Source organism: Rhineura floridana, chromosome 2 (assembly GCF_030035675.1).
Source record: "Rhineura floridana isolate rRhiFlo1 chromosome 2, rRhiFlo1.hap2, whole genome shotgun sequence".
Taxonomy (NCBI): Eukaryota; Metazoa; Chordata; class Lepidosauria; order Squamata; family Rhineuridae; genus Rhineura; species Rhineura floridana.
Genome location: NC_084481.1, coordinates 193,735,117 through 193,757,309, shown reverse-complemented (window position 1 = coordinate 193,757,309; position 22,193 = coordinate 193,735,117). Strand labels below are relative to the sequence as shown.

General features: G+C 43.8%; 1 protein-coding gene across 7 annotated transcripts in view; it reads right to left on the bottom strand.

Annotated features, from left to right (window-relative positions):
• The window catches only part of TMEM63C (transmembrane protein 63C), a 136,563-nt gene that overhangs the window by 46,295 nt on the left and 68,075 nt on the right, over positions 1–22,193 (bottom strand). For 4 of the 7 annotated variants that reach the window (XM_061611821.1, XM_061611825.1, XM_061611823.1 and 1 more), the window contains 4 exons: positions 16,932–17,021; positions 12,723–12,962; positions 5,945–6,024; positions 2,180–2,212 (listed from right to left, as the gene is read on the bottom strand). In XM_061611821.1, the coding sequence (XP_061467805.1) occupies positions 2,180–2,212; positions 5,945–6,024; positions 12,723–12,917 (308 nt within the window). In that variant the 5' untranslated portion in view covers positions 12,918–12,962; positions 16,932–17,021. Of the gene's footprint in view, positions 1–2,179; positions 2,213–5,944; positions 6,025–7,870; positions 8,019–12,722; positions 12,963–16,931; positions 17,022–22,193 lie in introns of those variants that run through there. The other 3 variants (XM_061611826.1, XM_061611827.1, XM_061611828.1) reach the window with 2 other exon arrangements.

Genomic DNA, 22,193 nt, shown 5'->3' with positions numbered 1-22,193 from the left:
GCAGAGGAGATGAAATGAAGGGGCAAGGGCCTCTATGGCAGCTGATCACAATATAATCCTAAATGAACTGGGGACACTGTGACTGTACATATCCAAATATGCCATTACTCTTGACTAGATGGAATGAGAACTATTTAAATGGGTTTCATAGGCTGTGAGCACACTAGTCGCCTATAGCAAAGCATTTCCACTGGCCCCACCGGGAGGGGGAACAGGTTGATCTGCCGATCAGTTGAGAAATCTCTTTGAAACGAATTTTTTTAAAAATGGGTTCAAGCTGATCCCACCAAGTTTCACAGTAAAAAGGGAAAGGATTTGACCCTTGTTTTCAGGAGAGGTGAAGACACTCTGGAACTGGAAGAACAGTGAGTGTGCCTCTGTTAGGGATGGGATACTTTGGCAAGTGCCAGCTCAAAAGCATTCTGTTGACCTAACAGGCTGGCATCGATACAAGTTCGTTCTGTATCAGCCGCTGCTTTTACCAATCTGCAGTTTTTTCACTTGGAAAAATATTGATATTAATATCAATATTTTAGAGGAAATGTTGATATTTTGAAGGAAATATTGGTATTTCCTTTAAAAATATCAATATTTTGAAGGAAGTATCGATAAATTATCATTCTTCGATGCTTTTGTTGTTGTTATGTGCCTTCGATTACGACTTATGAATCAGGGACCTGCAAGAGCATCTGTCATGAACCACCCTGTTCAGATCTTGTAAATTCAGGTCTGTGGCTTCCTTTATGGAGTCAATCCATCTCTGGTTTGGCCTTCCTCTTTTTCTACTCCCTTCTGTTTTTCCCATTAGAGATCATGATGGTAAAGGATGAGTGCACAATTCCTGCCTCTGCTCCAAGAAAGTGACATCATTGAGTTTCTTATATCATCACAGATGTCACTAATCCAGCACAGAGCCAATGCTTGCAATATTGGGATAGGGAAATAACCCCCCCTCCACGGCAAGCTGGAATGGAACTTGGCAAGTGCAGAGTCTTATATAGAAGGATATAGCAGGATCTTCCTTCCTTCTCCTGCTGTTGCTACCACCTGCTCAAGCTACTTAGCACTTAGGAAAGAAAAAGTGGATAGGCTGAACTAGCATAGCGCTGGGTGCTGCTCAGTGCTCTCCCTGCCACAGCAGTATGGCTGGAGCTAGTCAAGATGCCTCTGGGTGAAGTATGCCCATCAGAAGCCTCTCCTGGGTCATAAATTTTGACTCTTGCCTTCTTGCAACTTGCGCTTTGCAAATAGGCCCACGTCAGAATCAACAACCACTCCTTCCAAGGACCATGCTTTAAAACCCAAAGTGCCTGAACAACAGGGGTGAAATTTGATTTGAACACAACCTTACCTTAGCGTCTTTGATTTTAACATCTGGAAAAGGAGCATTATAAAGAGGAGAAGGGACAAATGATACCCAGAGCCAAATCCAATTACCAGTGGAAAGTGATAGATCCTTTAGTTGAAGTTGCAACAGAAATAATCTCATGTGACATTAGAACAGGGTCACCGCATCAAAATTTCAACAAGGGTTTTCCCAGAGCTGTCTGAAATAAGAGATGCCCATGATGTGCAGTGTGCAGCTCTGGAATGAAGGACAGCACTTAAAAAATCAACTAAAATCAGGAACCCCTACATTAGTGTGATATTGAAAAAACAATATTGAAAGGATTTGATGTAGACTGTGACCCTTTCCATTGCCCCACACGTGTAAACACCAGAGGTAATTTTTCTCCCCAAATTGGGAACGAAACCAAACAATCCCACCATCACCAGACAGCCAACATCCCAGAGAGTAAGGATCAGGAGAACTTTCTAGAAGAGCCCAGAAGCGATTCCATGCCATTTGAGTATAACCCCTACCAGGAATATAGGATCCTGTGAAGGAAACAAAAGCCACTGCAAGGTGGAAAGGTGGAAGATATCATGGCTTCCTTTCAATATTCATTTAAAACAACAAGTTAGATCAAGATGTGGCCATACTCTGAGGAAACCCACTGAAATCCCTTTCACCTTAACAAACAGGTGAGAACGTGAGGCAATTTGAGGAAAATCAATTGCTCCTATGGGGGTGGATTGAGCCTCAAGCCCTCCTTTAAAAGCAGTGGTGATTCCTTTCTTTCACAAAAATTCCTATCTTCCCAAGGCTTCAATCCCTTTGTCACCATCTTATCATTACTCATAGGAGTTCCACGTGCTTGGAGGAAAACGGCTGATAAAAAAAAAAGGTGGGGATGGGAGAGAAATCATTAGAGCCAATAAACAACAACTACTGCTACTATTTTGCATGTACACAGTTCTTTTAAAGTGCTTCACGTAAAGTTATCTAAGGGCAAAGGTAAGCAAGCATTCTAAAATGGGATGGGGGTGGCTTGAACATACTACATATTTTTATGAAGCAGAACAAACAAAACATATCAAAGTGGTATACACAGAATGAGAAAATACAGGTATAAAAGCAGCATACATCATAAAAGCAATGTGCTGCATTCTAAAATCTTTGTCTTCAGGGCACTGAACACATGTTCAAAACCCACCATCTTTAAACTGGGGACAGGGAACTTGTGCCTGTCCAGATGTAGTTGGACTCCCAAGTTCCTACAGCCCCAGCCACGTGGCCAATGGTCAGGGATGTTGAGACCTGTATTCCAACAATATCTGGAGGACCACCGGTTCCCCATCCATGTTTTAGAATGTCTGCCTGTCTTTACACTAAATAACCTTGAAACTAATCCTTGACACTTTAGGCTGGCGTTATTATCTCCATATGACAGATGTGTATTTTTATTGGATTTTTTAAAACTGGTACTGAAGGTGCAGGATATGAGTGCTTATACAAATAAAAATTAGAATTCTGATGTTTTAGATTTGGTTTGGACGTATCACTGGGGGGCAGGGGTGGGGAGCCTTTTTCAGTCCAAAGGCCATGTTCACTCCTGGGCAACCTTCCAGGGGCTGCATAGCAGAAGTGGGTGTGACCAGGGGCAAAAGTGGGTGGAGCCACAGATGTGACTCTATTCTTTGTATAGTAAGCTACATTTAAGCCATGCACCATTCAGAGGTTTCTACAAACCCAGCCAGGGAATTAAGGGGCATTACCACAACTCAAGGACACATTCTAGTCAGGAAAAAAACACTCGAGGGGGTGAAGGAAGTCCAGTGAGGGTTGTGGCCTGGCAAAGAGTGTGGCCTCGGGAGAGATCCTGAGGGCCAGATAGAGAGGCCACATTTGGCCCAGGAGCCTGAGATTCCCCACATCTGAACCAGGGCATAGTTTGTCCCTGCTAGTTCCACTTTGGTTTCTAAACCTTTCACAAGAACTGCCACAATGTTTCAGTGATTCATGTGTTATTATGCGCGCCAGAAAAAATTGTTTTGGAAAAATGGAAGCTAACTTGAACAGAATTATACGAATGTTGTACAGCTGGCATTATTGGGAACCTCTGGTATAATTTTTACACTGCTTCAGCCATGCAGATACTAAATACTTTGTTCATTGGTACCCTGCCTTGGGCCTGTTGCTGGCAGTGCACTTGTCAGCATTGCTGGACCTCTAATTTTGGATTATGGAAACTGTTCTACTCTTATTTAGTTATTTATTTGATTTATATCCTGCCCTTCCTCCCAGTAGCAGCCCAGGGCGGGAAACAAAAGCACTAAAAACACTTTAAAAATCATAAGAACAGACTTTAAAATATATTAAAACAAAACATCTTTAAAAACATTTTTTAAAGGTTTAAAAACATCTTTTTTTTAAAAAAAAGGTTTAAAAACATCTTAAAAAGCAATTCCAACACAGACACAGACTGGGATAAGGTCTCTGCTTAAAAGGCTTGTTGAAAGAAGAAGGTCTTCAGTAGGCGCCGAAAAGATAACCGAGATGGCACCTGTCTAATATTTAAGGGGAGGGAATTCCACAGGGTAGGTGCCACTACACTAAAGGTACGTTTCCTATGTTGTGCAGAACGGACCTCCTGATAAGATGGTATCTGCAGGAGGGCGCAGAGTGTAGTGATCGACTGGGTATATAAGCGATAAGATGGTTTTTCAGGTATCCTGGTCCCAAGCTGTATAGGGCTTTGTACATCAAAACTAGAACTTTGAACTTAGTCTGGTAGCTAATAGGTAGCCAGTGTAATTCTTTCAGCAGTGGGATGACATGTTGGCAATACCCTGTCCCAGTGAGCAGTCTAGACACGGCATTTTGCACCAACTGTAGCTTCCGAACCAACCTCAAGGGTGGCCCCACATAGCGCATGACAGTAATCCAGCCTGGAGGTTACCAGCGCATGGACAACAGTAGTCAGACTATCCCGGTCCAGAAATGGCTGCAGCTGTCTTACCAGCTAAAGCTAGTAAAAGGCACTCCTAGCCACTACCAGGGCCCTTAGCGACAAAGATGAATCCAGGAGCACCCCGAGACTATGGACCTGCTCTTTCAGAGGAAGTACAACCCCATCCAAAGCAAGTAACTGACCAATTATCCAGCACTTGTATGGCCTCTCCCGATTCAGATGTCACAGAGAAATAGAGCTGGGTATTGTACTGCTAACAACTTGCCCCAAAGCTCCTGATGACTGCTCCCAAGGTCTTCAAGTAGATGTTAAACAGAATGGGGGACAAGATGGTACCCTGCGGCACCCCACAGCACAACTGCCAGGGCCTGAAAGACAATCATCCAATGCTATTCTCTGAAAACAACCCTAGAGATAGGATCAGAACCATTGCAAAACAGTGCCTCCAATACCCATCTCACCAAGTCGGCTCAAAAGGATACCATGGTCAATGGTATCAAAAGCCGCTGAGAAATCAAGTAGGAATAACAGGGTCACACTCCACCTGTCATTCTCCCAATAAAGGTCATCCATCAGGGCAACAAAGGCTGATTCAGTCCCATAACCAGGCCTGAACCCAGATTGGAATGGGTCAAGATAATCTGTTTCATCCAAGAGTACTTGCAATTGTTGCACCACAACCCTCTCAATCACCTTCCCTAAAAAGGGGGTATTTGTGACCGGGTGGTAGTTGTCACAAACCAATGGGTCCAAGGTGGGCTTTTTCAGGAGTGGTCTGATCACTGCCTCTTTCAGGGAGGCTGGAACCAAGGCGGCTGGAACTCCCTCCTGCAACGATGCATTGACCACATCCTAGATCCACTCGGACGCACCCCCTTGGCAAGCTTTAATAAACCAAGAAGGGCAAGGGTCGAGAGGACACGTTGCTGGCTGCATCATTGTAAGCACCTTGTCTACATCATCAGGCCGCATCAACTCAAACCGTTCCTAAGAAGTTGCAGCAGACGTTGCACTGCACACCTCACTAGGGACTACAGTAGATGCAGAGGGGGCATCAAGATTGCTACGGAGATGAGCAACTTTACCCTCAAAGTGCCTTGCAAACAATTCACAGTGGGCCTCCAAAGGGTCTAAAGCTCCATTTCCTGAAGCTGATGTCAACAGACCCCTGACAATACGGAAAAGCTACTGGACAGCTACTTGAAGATGCAATGGTGGCAGAGAAGTGGGCCTTCTTCGCCGCCCTCACCACCACACAGTGGGAACAGTTATGATGTTTTATGTGGGCCCAGTCAGCCTCACAGCAGATCTTTCGCCATTTGCGTTCTAGCTGTCATCCAGCCTGTTTCATTGCTCTTAGCTCACTGGTGTACCAAGGTACAAACTGGGCTCCACAATGCCGGACAGGGTGCTCAGGGGCAACCATGTCAAGAGCCTGACATGCCTCGCTGTTCCACAGCGTGACATGGGCTTCAACAGGGTCACTTGCTCTATCTAATTCCCCCAGGACTTTCAGGAATCCTGTGAATTCCATTAGTCTCTGGGGACGGACCACCTTAATCTGTCCACCACCTCTGCAGGGGAGGATCGTATAAATTATTGCCTTAGCCCCATACCTTCTCCATCTTTTAGGAAAGCTGAAATCTTACCTGTCATTATCCATCAGCAAGGCCAGGCGCCCATAGTCCCAGGCTGCTTTCCGAAGGCAGGAGAAGACCAGAAGGAGGAACTGGAGCAAGGAGACAGAAAAGCATAGCTCAGGGAACCCTCTTCATGGGATCAAAATAAGTCCTCTAAGAACCTTTCCCCCCACTAATCTATGGCCTTGCATCTTGACAGAAATTGCATTATCTGAGAACAATCTCTCCTTTCTTAGCTAACACACAACAACTGAGATAGTTACATATTTCTGTTTCCACACTTTTTTGGTGTCTTGTAAAAGGGCAGCACAACATGTTACCTGACCTTGAGTGCTTCTGAAACTCGATTACTTGTGGGATCTGACAGCTTCAGTGCAATTTTGGAAACCCGCAATTTGCTTTTATAAAACTTGGTTGAGTGCTGGGAAGTTTGATATGGATGGCCTTACAGAGGACTGGAACAGAGAACTGGAGCATCCCATTTATTTGAGACAATGGCAATCAATACTGATTGCTGTAAGGTTCTGCTCCCTGGCCCTTAGGCTACATCTATCCATAAGAAACTTGGTTTTTGGGCTTACTAGACCCCCCATCACCTCTGTCAGAAGCATATTACACCTACTGATGCATACTGGCGTTGTGGTAAGGTGGGGCAGCACTGGAACATACTATCAGGTCTTGTCCTGTAGTGCCCCCATTTTGGGCAAAAGTCCTTGCTTGCATTAACCTGGTCCTAGGAACATATCTAAATTTTTCAGATGTTCATCCTATACCTCATTATATCCTGATGTCCTGAAATTTGGATGGGCCCTGTAGCTGGACCTGTGTGCTTTATTAGTGGCCAAGCAGCTGTCTTACCACACTGGAATAATCAAATGGCTCTCCCAACTGCTTGTTGTTAGAGGACCTTTCTTCCCTTGCAGCATATGAAAGAGCTACTTTTACTCAGAGGCGCAAAGAACATAAATACTCTAAGATCTGGGACTCCAACTTGGAGCTGTTTGAATAATTGGTAAGCCATGTGGACTTTGCCAGAGCTTATTCCTTCCCATCTCTTCTTCCCCATCCAACCCCTTCTCCCAGATTGATTAACTGAATTATATTTACTTATTCTTTCTTCTCTCTCTCTCTCTCTCTCTTTTTTAAAACATATATCTGATTTTCTTAATGGTATTATGAATTGACATGTTTTGCTGCTCTGTGTTTGTTTTTCCCTTTATCATTCATGCTTCTTACTTTAATTTAATTTAATTTTTACAGTCGACCGACCACAATACAATATACAATATTTACATAAGACTACTTGGTAACAGAGCTATGGCAGACATCAAGCAATACGATAGATTAAATGCAATACACAATCATACAGGGTCTGTTCACTATGGCCAAGTTCAAGAATTTGGCTACTTGAACAGTAATTGCTTTATCAGAACCCTCTAAGAGAACAGGCAAAAGAGCCTCCGGGGAACGACGTGGGAGGGATTGCAAAATGGGGTATAAAAGATATTTTCTGGCCCCATCATAATATCTACAGTTAAACAGGACATGTAAGACCGACTCCACTTCAGTCTTATCATAGGGGCAGTATCTATTATTCCTCGGGGTTTTATCATATTTGCCCTCCAAAAGTTTAGAGGGTAGGGCGTTGAATCGGGCCAAAGAGAATGCCCTCCTGTACTTGGGTACAGATAACCAGCTTAAATAGTGCATCCCATCTTTACAAGGGAAACCTGTTAGACCCAGTGAACAAGGACAGCAGGGGCCCGAAGCAGCTGCAAGAAGCTCTTGGTTGTCAATATCAACTAGCCGCTGTTTGACAATTGCCTTGGCCCTACCAAGTTCCATAGAGAGCAAGTCAGAGGAAGAAAGGCCTACCGAGACAATTTTATCCAGCACCACCTTGGTCCAAGATGGGTTAATAGAGTCTCTCAATACCTGAGAAGTAAGTGAGTCTTGAGTGAACATAAGACAGCAGCGTAGCCAGAATTGAATACCATAAGTCCAAGCTAAGCAATTTAAAGAGTTGCCAGCCTCCAAGTTAAGAGTAGCTCCAGAGACACATCTTGGGACACCAAAAATAGATCTAAGAAAGAAGGGAAGAATTCCTTCAAGTGATCCTTTGAAGTAGGGATACCAAATTGGGGCCCCTTAGAATATCATCGGGACTATTTCAGTTCTTAAAACACGTACTGCTGCTGGCACAAATTTCCCGCCCTTTGTGAAAAAGAAGGGGGTCATTGCACCCAAATTTTTCTCAGCTTTGGCCTTGTCATATTTGGCATGGGTTCTCCAGCTGACTGTTTCATGAAACCAAATACCCAGGTACTTATAAGAGTCAACCTGATAGATTCTGGTGGACCCCATGAGCCAAGGGAACCTGACCTTTTCCTGGAAAACACTTACTTTAGATTTAGAGTGGTTAATTGTAAGGTAATTACCTTCGCAATATTCCACAAAACCATTGAGTAGTCTCTTAAGACCCAGCTGGGTTTGGGAAATTAGGACCACATCATCTGCGTAAAGCAGAATACTTTTGTAAGCCCAAGCTTGGGTGGATGGGATTGTAACATTCCCAGAGCAGGAGGAAGGTCAGCCAAATATAGGTTAAATAGGGTGGGGGCGAGAACACACCCTTGCCTAACATCTCGTGAGGAGTGGATCTCCCTTGAGAGGTGGCCTCGATAGCTACATCGTACCTGGATAGAAGTATTGTGATACAGTAAGCAAATCAGGAACAATAGCCTTTTCTCTATAGACAGCAGTTCTAATTTGCTCCACAAACAGTCACGAGAGATGGAATTGAAAGCAGATTTCAGGTCTATAAAGGCTGTAAAAGTTTGCCTCCTCGTGGTTTAGAATGTTTATGCGCTAAGTGGGCCAATACCAAACAGTGATCAAGAGTGGAGCATCCTGGTTTAAAACCTATCTGCTCTTCTCCCAAGATGTTGTTATCACTTATCCACAATTTCAGCTTTAAGCTGAAATAGCTGGCATACACCTTCCCCACAAGAGACAATAAACTGATTGGACGATAATTACTCGGGTCATTCTTAGGTCCATTCTTGTAGATGGGAATGATATAGGCTTTCAGCCAGATTGTGGGAATTATTCCCAAATTATTTATTAGAGTAAAGAGGGAAGCCAGCAGAGGGGCCCACCAGCTGATACTGCATTTCAGTAGCTCCGAAGGAATGCCATCTGGTCCAGGAGCCTTGCCTATCTTTACCTGGGACAGTAGTTCCTCAATGGTATTAGTATCAACAGGGGGCCAATCAGGGATGTCGGGAGGCAGATAGGGGGAAGGACTAAAGTTACATAATTTTGGATCGTTGAAAACAGCACGAAAATGATCCTCCCAGATATTGGCTGGGATATGACAATCTGGGCTTCCATTGTGGTCAGCTAAGGCTCCGGAGACAAGCTTCCAGAAGGACTTAGTGCTGCGGGTGATAGATGCTGCTATCAGCATTTGCCATGAGTCCCTAATTACCTCATTTTTCTTCCTATAAATAAGCTTCTTATACTCTTTTCTTAGCACATAGTATGAGTGAGGGAGTTAGCGCTCATTATTTATTCGGTAGCAGCGATAAGCAGATCGAATTCTTTTCCTAAGGTCAGCACATTCTTTGTCAAACCACTTACTAGTTCTATCTGTCGGAAGTTTTAAAGTTTTGTTAGATGTTTGAAGAGTGGAATTCATATCCTGTGTCAGGTCCTCAAAAATCATTATGCCCTTTCTTGGCGAGCTATCTGTTGTTATTTGTTCTAAGGCTTTTATTATATGGGGGAGGTGGGTAAAACTATCAAACGCCTGTCCTGTTTTATTGGACCACTTTATCTTATTAGTGCTAACCGCTATTGGTGGTCTGGAAAGTGCATGATGTGATATGTTCAGTTGTGGCACACTAGGGATAGTAAAAAAAAATTTCAGCGGAGGATGGTCACTATCAGAGCAATCTGCTACTCTGAAGATGTAACCCAGAGTTTTCAGCACCTTGTGGGTAATAATGTAGTCAACCACACTCGAACCCCTGGGGGAGACATAGGTAAACTCCCCCCAGTCATCACCAGCACTGGAGCCATTTAAGATGCACAGGTCATTTTTAGAGACAAACTGGAGCAGACCTACTCCTAGAGGGTTTAGAAAAGTGTCTTTAGAGTGGCGTGAGTTACTCTTTAGATGACCCCTGTTAGCAAAGGAAAGGGGGCCAGACGTGGGGACATCCACCAGATAGGTTCCAGTCCTTGCATTGAAATCACCTGCAATTATAGGAAGTGCATAAGTAAATTTGGCCTTCCAATGTGCATAGTGACATTCGGTTTTAAGCCAATTAGACATGGTATCCTCCCTGCGAGCCATTGGAGGGAAGTAAATATTAAGTAAGAGTAAGGTCAACTGTATGGACCTCATCTCCAAAATCAAAGCCATCAAAGTGGAGTTGCTGTCCGGGAGCTCAGTTATCTTGGCATCCAAAGATGAGGAGACCAGGCTACACAGTCCCTGTCTGGCTCTGCCCTTGCTCTTGTTAGGGAGTGCAGGTGTACAGAAGGTCACATTGACGTAAATATGATCACTACACCATGTCTCTTGGAGCAGGATAATATTAAACTTATTCAAGTAGGCAAGGAAATTGCGATTACTACTTTTAGATTTCCAGCCAGCAATGTTCCAAGAAAGGAATTTTAGAGGAGTGGTGCCATTCTTCGGTCATAGTCAGTCTATCTCTTCAATTATATCGATACTGCCTCCTAAATTCTCCAGAACACAGCAGTTGGTGGGTGGTACACAAGGAATAGAAGTTCGAGGGGTAGGCTTAGATGTAATATTATTAAAGTCTTGTAAGCCACTCTCATGTGGTTCCAAGAATTGTAAGGCTATCCAATCAGTAGTTTTTGCATTCATTTTTGTGTGGTCAGCAAGGGCAGGTTTTTTTTGAGGGCCGTCATAATTAATGGATACTGGAGACTTTGGGGAAATCCCCAAATCACCAGGATTGGAAGAGATATTGTTTTGTGTCGATCTAGAGGGTTGCAATACCACTATTTCGGGGCTTAGAGCCAGCCGCCCCTTTGTATTAAGATGATGTGACTTGTGTATTGAGGGGAAACCCCAAGATGTATTGCAATTTATTGACCAATTGTGAGCCTTTAAAGGGCTCAGAAAGATCTGCTGAACAATTCCCGGTGGGAGTAGTTTTCCGTCCTTTTTTGGTATTACAAGCGGGCGGGCGGGCAGATATTGTTTAGTTTAGACTCGTCTCGGTTGGTCATATTTAGGAGTGTTTCTTTCAAAGAAGAAAGTCGCAGCAAAATCTCTTGCTGTTCCTGTCTAGGTAGAGCACCGAAGCTTCTAATTAGCAGTAGTTCTTCAGGTGCAAAGTTTCCAGGAGCAAAATCATCCTTGCTCTCAGGGGGCTCCCCCACACCATTTGAGCCCTTAAAGCTCCCCGAGCCTGGAATTACTTCACCTGAGCTATGGATCAATGTAGGAGAGGGGGCATTGGTCAACTCGACTAATTCCCCGGTCAGTGGCTCCTTTAGCCGCAAAGTAGAGGGGCATCTCTTCCCCTCCCTTTGGGTTCTCAGAGATATAATGGGGGAGTTATCCTTAAAGTGCCTCCTAACATCCGTACCTTTTCTTTTGAACGTTTCTTTGGCTGAGTAAATTTTTGCAGCTATAGCACCTGATGCAAATGTTACCATTGCTCGGGCTGATTTGTAGTTATAATAAAGGTATTCAATCTTCCGAATAGAGTCTAGATCTAAGGGAGTCGTAAGTGATGCTGATACAACATGCTTGTTACTTGCATTGTTAGTTTTTGTTTTTTGAAAAACCAATAAATGAGGCATAAAAAAATGCATGCCCAAAATAATATATTTGTCAAGATAATGTGAAAGTGAGATGGGAGAATAAATGGGAAAGAGGAGGGAGTGTTTAACCCTTATCACTCTTGCCGGTTCTCCCTTGCAAAGCACACACACTCTGAGAAAAATTTCCCTCTACACTTACTTCTGGACTTGGAAAAGGCAAACAATAGTGATGGGGTGGGGGAGAGATAGGCATGTGGGGGAGGGTTCACTGCAAGTCTGCTCCACTAGCGCCTAACATTAATATTGCAAGACAACTCAGGGTTGAGGTCCTGTGTTTGCCTTGTAACAATTAGCTCCACCCTAGGCTTCATCAGGAAAAAGCATCCTTCTTTAGAAACAGAGCAAGAACTCTGTAAACCAGTGACACCAGTTCTCAGACATTATCATTCTACACGCGACAGCACTGATAACATGGGAAACTCAGGATAGAGAGAAAATATATTAGATTACTTTTATGGTGTTGTTGAAGCCCCATCTTCTAAGGTAAGCTAATATTAGTGTGGAAGACCTTTCGTGTGTTTTCCTCTAATCTATTGTTGTTCAAAATGGACAGTCATTTGCATTTTTGGAAATAGACAAAATAAATACACAGACACCCAACAGAGTAAAAACAACGACAGCCAGCCTATCTAATAATGCTGAAGCCAACCCATTCTTTCACAATCCTTCACAGATACTCAGCCACGCATGCATGTGCACATTGGAATCTTTGCTGTAGTGGTGTTCCTCTCCCCTCCAGATCGGCAACATCCTGTGTGTTTGATTGTTTGTGTGTGATGTCACTTCTATCTAAATTTCTATTCCAAGTGTTATTTCTTATTTCACCCCTCTCGTTCCTAGCTGCAAGTGAAGCAGTATGGGTATTGAGTAATGCATGGATAATAATGAGATATTAAAACTTCCCATCTTCACTCACCAACCAGAGGATGAAGTTGAGGGCAAGCACTGTGGGCACACCACCGAACGGCAGCCCTTGCAGGACAGTGCTGCGGGCATGGGCACTGAAACACTGTTCTTCTGTGTTGTTGGTGAGAAAATCCAGAAATATGACGTTATCCAAGGAGATGCTCCCATTTTCTGATGAAGGCTCAGCCACGTACATACTGTCCATCTATGAAGCTGATGGTCCCCTAGGAACCTTTACTCTGTATAATACCTGGGTGGGGTTACAGGGGAAAAGAGGATCAAGATAGGAAGGGACTGAAAAAACTCTATTTAATCAATTTAAGAACATAAGAAGAGCCTGCTGGTCCATCGTCCTGTTCTCACAGTGGCTAAGCAGATGACAAGCTCTACATGAGTGAAAGAGCACTTCCTCCTACTGCGGTTTCCAGCAACTGGTATTCCGAAGCCTACTGCCTCTGACCATGGAGGAAGGGCATAGCCAAAGAAGGTAGTAGCTTTATCCTCCATGAATTTGACTTATCCTCCATGAATTTTTCTAATCCTCTTTTAAAGCCATCCAAGCTGGTGGCCATCTCTGTCTCTTGTGGAAGTGAATTCCATAGTTTTAACTATGAGCTGTATGAAGAAGTACTTTCTTTTGTCTGTACTGAGTTTTCCAACATTCAGCTTCATTGGATGTCCACAAGTTGTAGTGTTATGAGAGAGAAAGAAAAACTATTTTTCTGTCCACTTTCTGCATACCTCTGTCATGTCTCCTCTTACTCACCTTTCTCTAAACGAACAACTCCAAATGTTACAACCTTTCCTCATGAGGAGCTGCTCCGCATCCTTGATCATTTTGGTTGCCTTTTTCTGAACCTTCTCCAACTCTACAATATCCATTTTTAGGTGAGGTGACCAGAACTGTACACATGACTCCAAGTGCTGCTTACTATGGAATGGAAATGGACTGCCTTCAAGTCGATCCCAACTTATGGCTACCCTATGAATAGGGTTTTCATGGTAAGCGGTATTCAGAGGGGGTTTACCATTGCCTCCCTCTGAGGCTAGTCCTCCCCAGCTGGCTAGGGCCTGCTCAGCTTGCCACAGCTGCACAAGCCAGCCCCTTCCTTGTCCACAACTGCCAGCTGGGGGACAACTGGGCTCCTTGGGACTATGCAGCTTGCCCACAGCTGCACAGGTGGCAGGGCACGTAACCGCTGAGCCACTCCCTGTGGGGGTGATCTTTAGCTGGCCCTTTACACCCAGGAGACACGAGCGAGGATTTGTACTCACAGACTCTGGACTCCCAACCAGGCTCTCCTCCCCACGTGCTATACCAGCTGTATGCTGCTTACTATAATTGACTTATAATATAGATCTTGAAAGAGACTACATTAAGGACTCAAATACTTCAATACAACAAAAAGTGGTGGACTCTAAAATATACATCAAACTCAATAATATTATACTAATAAATGCAAATATAATCATTTAAAAATACTCAAACTACAAAAATACTAAAAATAATGAGCAACCTGATCTATCAATCAATAATCAAGAAACGTTTAACCAAAGAGATACTGGCCTGGTTTACATGTCATGCTAAGTCAAACATGAGCGAACTCCGGCAGAGCAGATTGCAGACTATAACAAAGATTTGTCCTGTGGTTTATGGCTCCTGGTTTGTTTGGAAGTACTAAACCATAAGCCTGGTTTCAGAAGACATGCTAAGCCAAGCCATGGCTTATCTCAGTGCAGTGCAGCAGCAGCATAACTAGGGAGGCACAAAGCAGTGGACATCTCTTTGGGAGCTTGCATGCTCGTGCTAAGCCATAGTTTGTCTTAGCGTGATGTGTGAACCAGGCCACTGACATCAAAAGGATGGTCTCCCAATACAAGCCTGCCCTCTTAAAGGTCATCAGCAGAAGAAGCCCTCTTGTGCATCCCACGGATATCTGTACTTACAATGGGTGGGGACCTGAGAAAGGGCCTTCTTGGTATCTTCACGTGAGCTTTGGAACTCCCTCCCAAGGAAAGTCCACCTTGTCTCCTCTTTAATTATATTTTGCTGTGTGGCAAAAACCTTCCTTTTTAGGTAAGGCTTTTGAACCGTAATGCTGTTTCAGTGTTAACTCTGAGATTTTAAAGGTAATCTTTTATAATCTCACTGCATTTGAGGTGCCACCATTCTAATTAAGGTTGCATTGTTATTATGATGTTTTAGTTGCCTGTGTTTAGTTTTTCTATACTGTTTTTTATATTGTCATTTTTAAGAAAGGTGGGATAGTTTAAAAAAAGAATAAATAAAATTTATTCTAATATTATCTCAAAGCAAGAAAAAAAGCTGTAAAGGCAGGAAACCTAGAAAAGGAAGACAAATACCACTCTGCCTCTTCTGATAAGAGAGACCCCTCTCAAAGACATCCGTGTATTTGTTAACTATTTATTTTATTTTTATTTATTTTATTATTACTTTTATATCCCACCTTTCCTGTAAGGAGCTCAAGGCATACATGGTCAGGCTGAGAGACAGTGACTGGTCCAAGGTCACCTGGCAAGCTTATGGCTGAGTGAAGATCTGAATCCTGGTCTCCCAGGCCCTAGCCTAACATTCTAACCATGCTGGTAATGGTTATTACTACTATGCAGAGGTATTAGTGCAGGAAGCTGTGCTGGTTTTGGAGACAGACTCAAAGGTATATCTCCAAATCATTTAGTCCAAATCATCCTAGAGGTAATCAGCTACTGAGTGTGTTAATAGAGTGGGAGGGTTGTGAATGGAGAAGAAGTACAGTGACATTAATATACCCGTCATTTCGTTTGTCACAGCAACAATAGTCATTCAGAGACTAACTTTGCCTTGCAAGGAGAATACAAGAAGAAACAAATGCCTAGTTTTGCTACACAGAGTGAATAATCCAAGAGAAAGTTCAGGTGGTGCTTTCACTACAATGATCAGAAAGAAACTGGGAGGGGTGGCAGAGGAGAGGCATGGGGAGGAGCTTTAAGCATGTGCCTTGAGGACTGGGGTTGGGCCTCCTGCCAAAATGTTTAATTGCCTAGTTTCCAGAAGGTTCCGAATGTTGCTTTGGAAGGCGCAAAACCTATATGCACAGAGACCTCCAAGATGTTAGTGTTATATATTCCTTGCTTCCCTAACTGGTGAGAAATTCCAGCAGCTACTTTACTTGGGTTTGGCAGAGAGAGGGAGGGGGAGAGGGAGAGGGAGGGGGAGAGAGAGAGAGAGACCGACCTAAGGTGTCATTATAAACTTTGGTTTACTTACTAATATGTAAATGGAGGCAAGAAACATGCACTTCTAGCAAGCAGCCAATCTCCTGAGAGTGCTGGGGAGAGTGCTCTTGCACTCAGGTTCCGCTTGCTTCCCATAGGTATCTGGTTGGCCACTGTGAGAACAAAATGCTGGACTAGATGGGCCTTTGGCCTGATCCAGCAGGGTCTCTTATGATGTTCTTGCAAGCCTTCAGCTATCTGCTTCTCTCTCTTTACTTCTGTGTTCCTGTCTCTCCGAAAACTGCCACTTTTGTTGCTTTACTCACATTTTAAATCAGCCTCCTCCCCTTATTTGGAGAGTGGGCTGTGCCAGCTTCCACACTCTCATAGCCTTTTCCACTGCAGCTCTGGGAGATACTCCAAACTGCAGTTCCGGTGGGACACCACACAGGGCAGCCATGTACAGATCTGAGAGATCTAGCCACAGCCTCCCATCTTCTAAAATGGTGGCTCTCCATATGTTGATGGACTCCAACTCCTATCAGCTAAGCCAACATGGCCAATTATCATGGGAGTTGATAGGAGTTGGGCTGATGGCAGTTGGAGTCCAATGGTTAGCCACTCCTGTTCTAAAACATGGGTCTACCCCTATTCACACTGAGGTCGCCAAGAACCAGCATTACAACAGGATGCTGGTTTTACACAGACTTTGGCCTGAACCAGCAAAGGCATTCTTATGTTCATTCTTCCATCTTAAATGGTCCCAAGGTTGGGAAAGAGGCAAAAGTGGTAGCTGCAGAGAACTCACCCAAAAAGATCCCTGCTGGATCAGGTGAAAAGCCCATCTACTCAAGCATCCTGTTTTCATAGTGGTCATCCTAATGCTTATGGGAAACCCATAGACAGAACCCAGTGCTCACAGCTGCTCTGCCTCATGTTCTCTAACTAAGTCTTATGTACCAGTTTATTCTCTTTAAACTTGTGGTTTCCTTTTTATTCATACCTGAGAAGAGTCATTCCTAGGTTTAGACTCCGTTCCAGACACCAGGATCAACCATTGTCATCATTGTGGTAGAATCCGTCTGAGCCACCACTACAAAAAGCAAAAGCAAAACCAAATCAATGACACTGGAAAACTGAGTCCATGAGCTGTACAGACCTGCAGCATTCTTTGCTTCATTCTTCATAAGAATCCACTGCCACTTGTCTTGCCACACCCTCACCATCCCTTGCAAAACAAACATTTGTGGTCAGAGGCAGGAGTCTCCTGCTTAGACCTTCAGACATCCGGCTGAATACCGCAATTGTATCTCTCAAGTACTGTTTTGCATTTGGCAGCCACTGAAATGTTAAGGTCTGTCAGTATCTGTATTCACCTCTGAACTTCCTTTGTTTCTAATACTTTCTAGAATGATCAGCCTAAATAGGTTGGTAGTGAGGTAGAAGAAACATGTTTCACTAAACTTGTTGGCATGCTGTGCCTGATAAGCTTTTAAAAGTGGCATGTTTTTCCTTGTAAAAAGTTTATTTATTGAACAAGATTTATATATAACTTAATCAACAAAAACCTCTGTGGTTTACATAAAATAATATACACTTCATTACAATACTGATAAAATCAAAGGTTAAAATCAAGCTGACATACATTTGATCAATCAATCCACCGATAAAATGTGTTTGAAGTTCCCTATTTGGAAATGTGCTCCCCTTAATGAAGCTGACATCCCAGTTTATCTAGGAAAAGGGCTGCAATTTCTGTCACTGGGTTCAGTTGAGGAAACAGATGAGGTGTTTGGGGGGGGGGAAATTTCATACAAACAGAGCACCCGCTTCATTTGCTCCACTTCACGGTCTATTTTTGGTCAAGAGCCCTACACAAATACATACTCTTCTCAAACACAATAGGATAGCGTCCCACACATTTTGCTCACCTTGTTGACCAAACCAAAATTGTAGCTGCCAACCCCCCCCCCCGGCCTCTCACAGTCTCCTCCTACTGAGGGAAAGGACAGATGGGGCCACTGTGTGCTTTTGGGCATCACTGATTGAAGGCACTCCATGTGACCTTGGGAAGTGGCATCCAATGCACGTCCTGATCTCTCCCTCAGAAAAGGCTGGGTTGAGGGCAACATGCAATCAGCACTTCCTCCACCCACATTTCCTACTCTGAAGCAGGAAAAGCCAATGCGGGGAGGGACTGTCAGCTTGGCCCTGCATGATTAAGGCTCTTCAGGAGCCCTTGCCACATAATAAGAGCTCTGCTGGATCAGGCAAAAGGTCCACCTAGGCCAGCATCCTGTTCTCACAGTGACTGCCCAGAAGTCTATGGGAAGCCCGCAAGCAGGACCTGAGAGCAAAAGCACTCTCCACACTCGTGAATCCCAGCAACTGGTTTTTGAAGGCATACTACCTCTGACACTGGAGGCAGTAAATAGAAATCGATCCGCAGCCTTCCTCCAAACTTTGGCGTTGGGGAGGTGGCACAGATGCTACACAACTACTCAGACAATTCTGCCCATTCTGCATCACTGAGTTGGGAAGGAAGGTTGGAAGGCCTATCACACTTGCCAGAGGGCAGCAGTGTCATTCTTGCCATGGCGAGTATATTTGTTGATGCTTACAACAGACTGATATAAATCTTGGCACTCTGAATGCCTGTGTTCGCTGTTTCCATGCTGGCTGAGGCTGACAGGAGCTGTAGTCCAAAACATCTGGAGGACACCAAGTTGATGAAGGCATTTATTTATTTATTTATTTATTTATTTGTTACATTTATATCCCACCTTTCCTCCAAGGAGCTTACAGTGGTGTACATGGTTCTCCTCTCTCCATTTTATCCTCACAACAACCCTGTGAGGTAGGTTAGGCTGCGAGACAGTGACTGGCCCAAGGTCACCCAGTGAGATTCCTGGCTGAGTGGGGGATTCGAACCTTGGCCTTCCAGGTCACAGTCCATCACTCTGACCACTGCACCACACTGGCAAGCATATGAAGCACTGAGGAAGATGGACAATATCTTTGTTTGTTTCCTTCAGAATGAGAGCAGAGCTACACTGAAATCTGCTTATTGTCAGACAGTGCACCTCCTTGCTGCCAGTGCCTGCCTTCTCTCACCTCTCTTCCCTATGTAAACAGCAGGGAAGTCGCCATCTGGCATTGCCAATTGCTGAATAATTCATCCCCCTTTTGTTAACAAGAAGAGAGACCCTCTAGCAGAGGGAGCATCTGGACCATCAGCAAATAAATAGAGAGACTCCTAGCAACCTGCAGCCCCAAGTTTATATTTTCCTGGTACTTGTTACAGAGAAGCCTTTCCAAGGTCAGCATTCAGGATTGTTTGCACAGACCTTTTCCTATGCAAGAAGGCAGCTGTCAGTAAAGCAGTGGAAAATGGAGGAAGTAAAGTGATGGAATCTGTATGAAGACCATAAAAGGGATTTATTGATTTTTTTATATTGATATCTAACCTTTCCTACAATGAGCTCAAGATGGTATACGTTGTCCCTCCTGCACCCCCCCTCCCCCCGGCCTCTTTTTGACAGAATCACAGAACTGGAAACGACCTCAAAGGTGACCTAGTCCAAGGCTATCAATGGCTAGTAGCGACACTGGCTATGTTCTGCCTCCACTGTCAGAGGCACTATGTATGCCTGTTGCTGGGATTCACAAATGGGGAAAATGCTGTTGTGCTCAGGTCCTGCTTTCGGGCCACGATGAGAATAGGATGCTGGACTAGATGGTCCATTGGTCTCATCCAGCAGGGCTTTTCTTATGTTCTTCACACCCTACAAATGCAGCAAAGCCACTACTTCAGCATCCCTGATAGGTAGCCATCTAGTCTCTGCTTTAAAAACCTCTAACAAAAGAGAATCCACCACCTTCAGAGGCAGCTTGTTCCACCGTTGAACATCTCATGCTGTTGGAATGGATAGTTCTTCCTAATATTTAGTCTAAATCCCCTTTCTTGACATCTGAACATGTTCATTTCGGTCTTAATCTCTGGAGCAACAGAAAACAAAAATTGCTCGATCATCTATGTGACAGCCCTGCAAATATTGTAATATGGTTATTGTATTATCTCTCAATAATCTCTTCTCCAGACTATGCACAACACCCAACTGTGACAGTATCTCCCCAGGACTGTCCTGATCCTCCGAGGAGGCTGTGAACCAAACATTAGAGTCTCCTTGGGGTTCAAGCGAGGAGAGCAAACTCCAGTGACCATGGCATCATACAAGAACAGGCCAGAGAGGGTTATCTCTAGAGGACTCTGCCTCCAAAGATTCCTGGTCTGGGATCATGACACCAGCACTCCACCCAGTTTGGTGTCAATGACAAATCTGATGAGCTTCCCCTCCACTCCAACTTCCAAGGATGTTAGCTTCACAACAATCCTGTGAGATGTGTGTGGCTGTGAGATAATGCCCAGCAGGCCTAAGTGTGTTTTGCAGTATGCACATACAAAGTACACATGTTGGGCAACCACAGCCAATTATGCTTTCCCTGTTCATGTAGGCAAGACCACCACACATTGGGACGTACTCCTGTTTCACACATTTCCTACATGGAAGCATTGTTGCATTGGGAAAAAAATGTTGTGTATGAAGTAGCCCTCATTCTGATTGTAGATACATCCTGTTTCCCGTACTTCAGAGATCTGATCAAAAAATAAACATTCCTCAGCATGGAATAGAAAATTAGAGCTGAGAAGAGGTCTGTCATTTTAGTCTAGGTTACCAAAACGACAGCCTCTTCCCATTTTCTACTGAAGTAGATCACAGCTACACTACATCATTAATATTCCTTTGTCTTCCCTTTGAACTCCCACTGAGCTTTCCTGTCAGATCTTTGAGGGTTGGTGGCACTTCCTAATTATGCTAATAAGAGATTTTAAGAATGTAATCTCCTTTCTTGGGAGCCCTCCACTCCTAGTCAGCTCAAATGAGAACCTGGGGGAACATACAAACATGCAGTTCTCCAACTGTGCTCTGAAGTTCTTGGAGGACGTACCACAATTGTTGACTCTTACTGGTACAGTCAGATGAGACCTGCCAAATATTATAACTGAATTCCAATCTTGCTTCACTGCAATATGCAGTCTGTTTCAGTGTAGCCCATCTCCTACCTCTGTTCTCAAACAACAAATCCAGAAACATCCCTCTGGCTCAGTTCTTCCTAAACAAAAACCTTGGTTACCTCAACAATTCAAATAGAAGAGCTACATCATTACTGTGAAAACTCATCCAAAATGCCAAGCGCACAGACACTCACAAGGGAACAACGCACTACTGCATCAAGCTCATCCATTTATCTCAACAATTTCCATTCATGCTTCTTTTCCTTTGGATTTTCTTAAGGTCCTTCATTTTGTTCTCTCCTTCCAGTTTCCACATGGACTGATATAGACATATTCCACCGCAAAGCAGTTCAGTTTCAGGCAAGAAAGCACAGTGATTAGTAATTCCACACCAAAGATGACTACATTTCCTATATTCTAGAGACTGTTTAAGAAACATTTGCTAAACAATACTACAGGTATGATGAGATACTGGCTGTTTGCTTCCCTGTGCCTAAAGTCATGCTTAATGCCCCAATTCGAAGCACAAACAGTAGTTTATTTCCCAAGTGGCTTGTTTAGAACCATGCGGTAGTAAAAATCAACAAGACTTTGGCTCATGTAATTAGTGAACAGCAGCAGCCACTGCAAAAATAAAGTAGAATTAAGGATATGGTATTAGAAAAGAAGGGAGCTGCTACCAGTTCAGCATTACTATCCACCAACCTCATAAGAACATAATATAAGAAGAGCACTGTTGGATCAGGCCAGTGGCCTATCCAGTCCAATATACTGTTCTCACAGCGGCCAACCAGAAGCTTATGGGAAGGCCACGAGCAGGACATGAGTGCAACAGAACTCTCCCCTCCTGTGTTTTCTAGCAACTGGTATTCAGAAGCATAATCTTGTCATGGAGGAAGAGCATGGCCAACATGGTTAGGAGCCAATCTTCTCCTCCATGATTTGTCTAATCCTCTTTTGAAGCCATCCAAGTTGATGGCCATCGATGCCTCCTGTGGGAGCAGATTCCATAGCTAAAGTATGTGCTGTATGAAGAAGTATTTTATTTTGTTGTCCTGAATCCATAAACATTCAGCTTCATTGACATCCACAAGTACTAGTGTTATGAGAAAGGGAAACCTCCATTTCCCACCTAGATGTAAATGGTTATCAAAATCCATTAAACACTTTAATAAGGTCCTTATAGTG